This window comes from Phocoena phocoena, chromosome 4 (assembly GCF_963924675.1).
Source record: "Phocoena phocoena chromosome 4, mPhoPho1.1, whole genome shotgun sequence".
NCBI lineage: Eukaryota > Metazoa > Chordata > Mammalia > Artiodactyla > Phocoenidae > Phocoena > Phocoena phocoena.
The window spans coordinates 132,224,816-132,228,793 of NC_089222.1; the positions used below are offsets into that span (position 1 = coordinate 132,224,816).

General features: G+C 40.2%; 1 protein-coding gene across 1 annotated transcript; it reads right to left on the reverse strand.

Annotated features, from left to right (window-relative positions):
- Window positions 1-2,934: 2,934 nt before the first annotated feature.
- Window positions 2,935-3,441, reverse strand: LOC136122095 (keratin-associated protein 13-1-like). The gene has a single exon (XM_065875900.1). The coding sequence runs from the start codon at window positions 3,439-3,441 to the stop codon at window positions 2,935-2,937; it is 507 nt and encodes a 168-aa protein (XP_065731972.1).
- Between the last annotated feature and the right edge of the window lie 537 nt (window positions 3,442-3,978).

Genomic DNA, 3,978 nt, shown 5'->3' on the forward strand with positions numbered 1-3,978 from the left:
GTTAGATAAGATTCCATCATATTTTTGGAAAATATGACAACGGTAAACAAACAGACAAAACGGTACTAATTAAACAAAATAATTTAAATGAAACATTAAAAATAGAGACTTGGTAATTAACAGAATATAAATATATATAATGCTGGCATTGGGCTTCCCTGGTGGTGCAGTGGTTGAGTCATCAATTGGGTAGGGAATGATCAACTCTATTGATTTTGGAGTCTATTTAAAAGAAGTGAGAGAAGAGGTAGCATTTCCATGGGTTTTGAAGGTTAAGGGAGATGTGGCATTAATTCTAGAAGTACTAGACCATATAAGAGCTCAGATCTACACCATGTGTTCAAGGAAATGGGAGTAATTAGCATTGATGGAGTGCATGTTGGTGGAGTGTATGTATGTGGGGAGTGGTGAGAAGGAGACCTAGGAGAGGGCAGAGGTGGGCTGCAAATGACCTTTAACACTGTATTAGAGAGGATTTATTGGGAAAGGGGTTGTTTCAGGTTTTAAATGAGTGTCTCATTTAGGAAAACATTACTTACAAGTAACAGAAATTGTAATTCAAAATGGCTTAAATCAGGGGTCCACAATCTTTTTGGTACCAGGGACTGGTTTTGTGGAAGACAATTTTTCCATGGACTGGGGAGGGGGAATGGTTCAGGTGGTAATGAGAGTGTTGGTTCAGGTGGTGATACAACTGACTGATGGGGACCAATGGGGAACGGCAGATGAAGCTTCACTTGCTAACCTACTGCTCATCTCCTACTCTGAGGCCTGATTCCTAACAGGCAATGGACCACTACCGGTCCACAGCTCAGGGGTTGGGGACCCCTGGCTTAAATAATAACATCTATAGTCTCATGTTTACCAAAGTCCAGAAATAAGATGGTCTGAGCTCTGTTCCTCAGTCTTTCTCTTGGTTTTACCTTCTTTCATGTGATGGTTTAATTTTCAGGCCACATGCAAAATGGATGCAGCATTCCACATATGGTTTGACAAAATCCAGAGGAAGACATGGTTGCTTCAGAAAACTTCACAAGGCACTTCCCTGGTGGTTCAGTGGTTAAGAAACTGCCTGCCAATGCAGGAGACATGGATTCAATTCCTGGTCTGGGAAGATCCTACATGCTGCGGAGCAACTAAGCCCGTGTGCCACAACTGCTGAGCCTGCATGCCACAACTACTGAAGCCCGTGTGCCTAGAGCCCATGCTCTCACAACAAGAGAAGAGACGAGAAGCCACAACAAGAGAAGCCACTGCAATGAGAAGCCCACACATTGCAACAAAGAGTAGCCTCCGCTTGCCGCAACTAGAGAAAGCCCGTGCACAACAATGAAGACCCAACACAGCGAAAAAAATAAAGCATTTTAAAAAACCAAACTTATAAATACTGCCAAATGTAAAATAGATAGCTAGTGGGAAGCAGCCGCATAGCACAAGGAGATCAACTTGGTGCTTTGTGACCACCTAGAGGGGTGGGTTAGGGAGGGTGGGAGGGAGATGCAAGAAGGAAGAGATATGGGGATATATGTATATGTATAGCTGATTCACTTTGTTATAAAGCAGAAACTAAGACATCATTGTAAAGCAGTTATACTCCAATAAAGATGTTAAAAAATAAAAATAAAAGAAAAATAAAAACTCCACAAGAAGAACTTCACCATAAGCACTTCTCCAGATCACTCCTTTTTTCTCATTGTTTAAGTCAGATCACATGCTCCATTCTGAACAATTCACTTTCAGTAGGGATTGGGGTGCCAGATTCAATCCTGAAACCTAGGACATAGCCATGCTGATATAAAGAAATGATTGTGGGTAGTTAAGAAGAGATAAACAAGCAAAATTCAGTTCTTGTGGGAAGAGGAGAGAGGAGAAAAACAACTATGAAGGCAATGAACAATAGGCTACCCACATGCACTTACATATTTTCTTTCCACTTATGTATTTTCAAATGTAGATATATGCATTCCACCAAGCAAGAAAACTGAGTAAACTATCTAGTTATCATATCCAAATATAAGCCTATGATATCAAGGAGTCCTCCCTCTCAGCTATTTCCTACTCATGATACTGCCATGTTTCCAGAAGTTCTCAGGAGACTTCTATGAAAACAGCTGGCCTTATACTGATCAAATAGAAGAAAGAGAATGATGCCTCAACATTAAAAAATGACTCAGAAATTGTATTCCTTTTATTATAATAAAATGAATATGTGGTTAATTTCATCCATACTTAACATGTTCGTTTCTTTACACAGGTTACTGCAGTCAGTTAATATTGTAACGTCAGAATTCCATTAGAGCTTGCATAAGTCTGTAAAAAGGTCTTCTAAAAAGTATTTTGACAATTCCTTCACCTAAAACAGCCAAGCTAGTACTTGCTGAAGCATCACTGCTGTCTCTGGAACTTTTCTTCTTGGATCTGACCCATGATTAGTTTAACCAAATTAAGATATCCTGATGAGACTGAAATGACCACTCATAGAAGAGTTTAGGATAATCTCCTGCCCAAACTCTGATTCCACTTGCCAAAAATTCCAGGGAACTAACTCTGTATTGGCAGATAATTCTTCCATTCAGGGAATCTGCTCCATAAATAAAATACTTCTTTTTAGACAAATAACAGTAGATTTGGAATTCCCAATAGACATCTTTTAAAAAAATTAATAGTAAGATTTATGAACTGATATCAGATTAAATGAGTTTATTTGAAAGGAAAAGAGATCTCTTGTACTATTTTTAACTAGAGAATTAAGGGGGAAAATAGAAGAAAACAGAATGGATACTCTCTGAGATAAATTATTTTAATATTAATAGGATTTTTAAAAATTATCATTTGTCTAGGTAGTAGAATATAGACTCCAGTCAGATAATAGCTGAGATTAACTTTGAGGGATATAACTGTGAAGTCACAGTCTAGAACCCTTAAGCTGGTTGATCAGCAGTAGAAGCCAGATATACAGGTTGGTTGGTAACAAGAAGTTTGGCGGATCCTAGAAGCCACATATGCTGGGCGGCAAAATCTGGATCCATGGCTCAGGGAAGGGAAGCCACAGATTCCAGAACCCAGGGGTCTGAAGCCACGGGATCCACAGCCTAGTGAGTAGCAACTTCTAGATCCATGGCCCAGGCAGTAGCCTCTGCTGGACCCACAGCTCAGAGATCCAGTGTGAGTTGACCAGCAAGGAGTGCAGGGCGTGGAGGTCCTTGGATGGTAGCAGAATATCTGGCAGGGACTGGACACCACACGGTACACCTGGCACCTTGTGGGCTCATCACAGGCCTCCTGACACCCACTGTAGAGAGAGGAGCCCAGCAGGCAGGTGCTAGGAGAGCAGAGATCAGTGCTGTAGACCAGGTCTCTGGGCTGGAAGGAGCCTGTGTAGCACAAATAGCCTCCAGGGGAGTGGGAGGAGAAGTTTCCAAGGCAGCAGTTGTAGTACATGTTGACAGGAGATGTGAGTTCAGCTGAGTTACTGTGAGATGTTCTGATATCCTTGGCTTCTCCCAGCCGTGTTTATATATATATATATATATATATATATATATATATATATATATATATATATATATATATATATCCTCAGTACACTGGATGTGATGCAGACCCTCCCTGTTCTTGTGCATGTCTTGTCATGAAAAGTCAATTAACCTAGGCTATAATTATCACTGAACACATTCCTATGTTTTCTTAACTGCTGTTCAATTATTCTGCTTTATAGAAGCCACTCTGCTTCTTTCTCTCTTTTTTCTCCTTTTTTTTTTTTTTTCAGAAATTAGGTGTGGTTTGCCTTCAAAGACATTGGTCCTGATGCATAAAGATGGTGCCCTTGCTTCCTCACTGAGATTGACTGACTTTGTGCCTGAGTGTGTAAATTGTGACTCCTAACAGTCATAAGTACCTCCCTCTCAGATATTTATATATGTTTTATGGAGCCTTTACTATGTGTAAAACATTGCAGACTGTGGCATCATTTAATCC

Excerpts from the sequence above, each read along its gene's own strand:
- LOC136122095 (XM_065875900.1), bottom strand. The coding sequence starts at position 3,441 with ATGTACTACAACTGCTGCCTTGGAAACTTCTCCTCCCACTCCCCTGGA.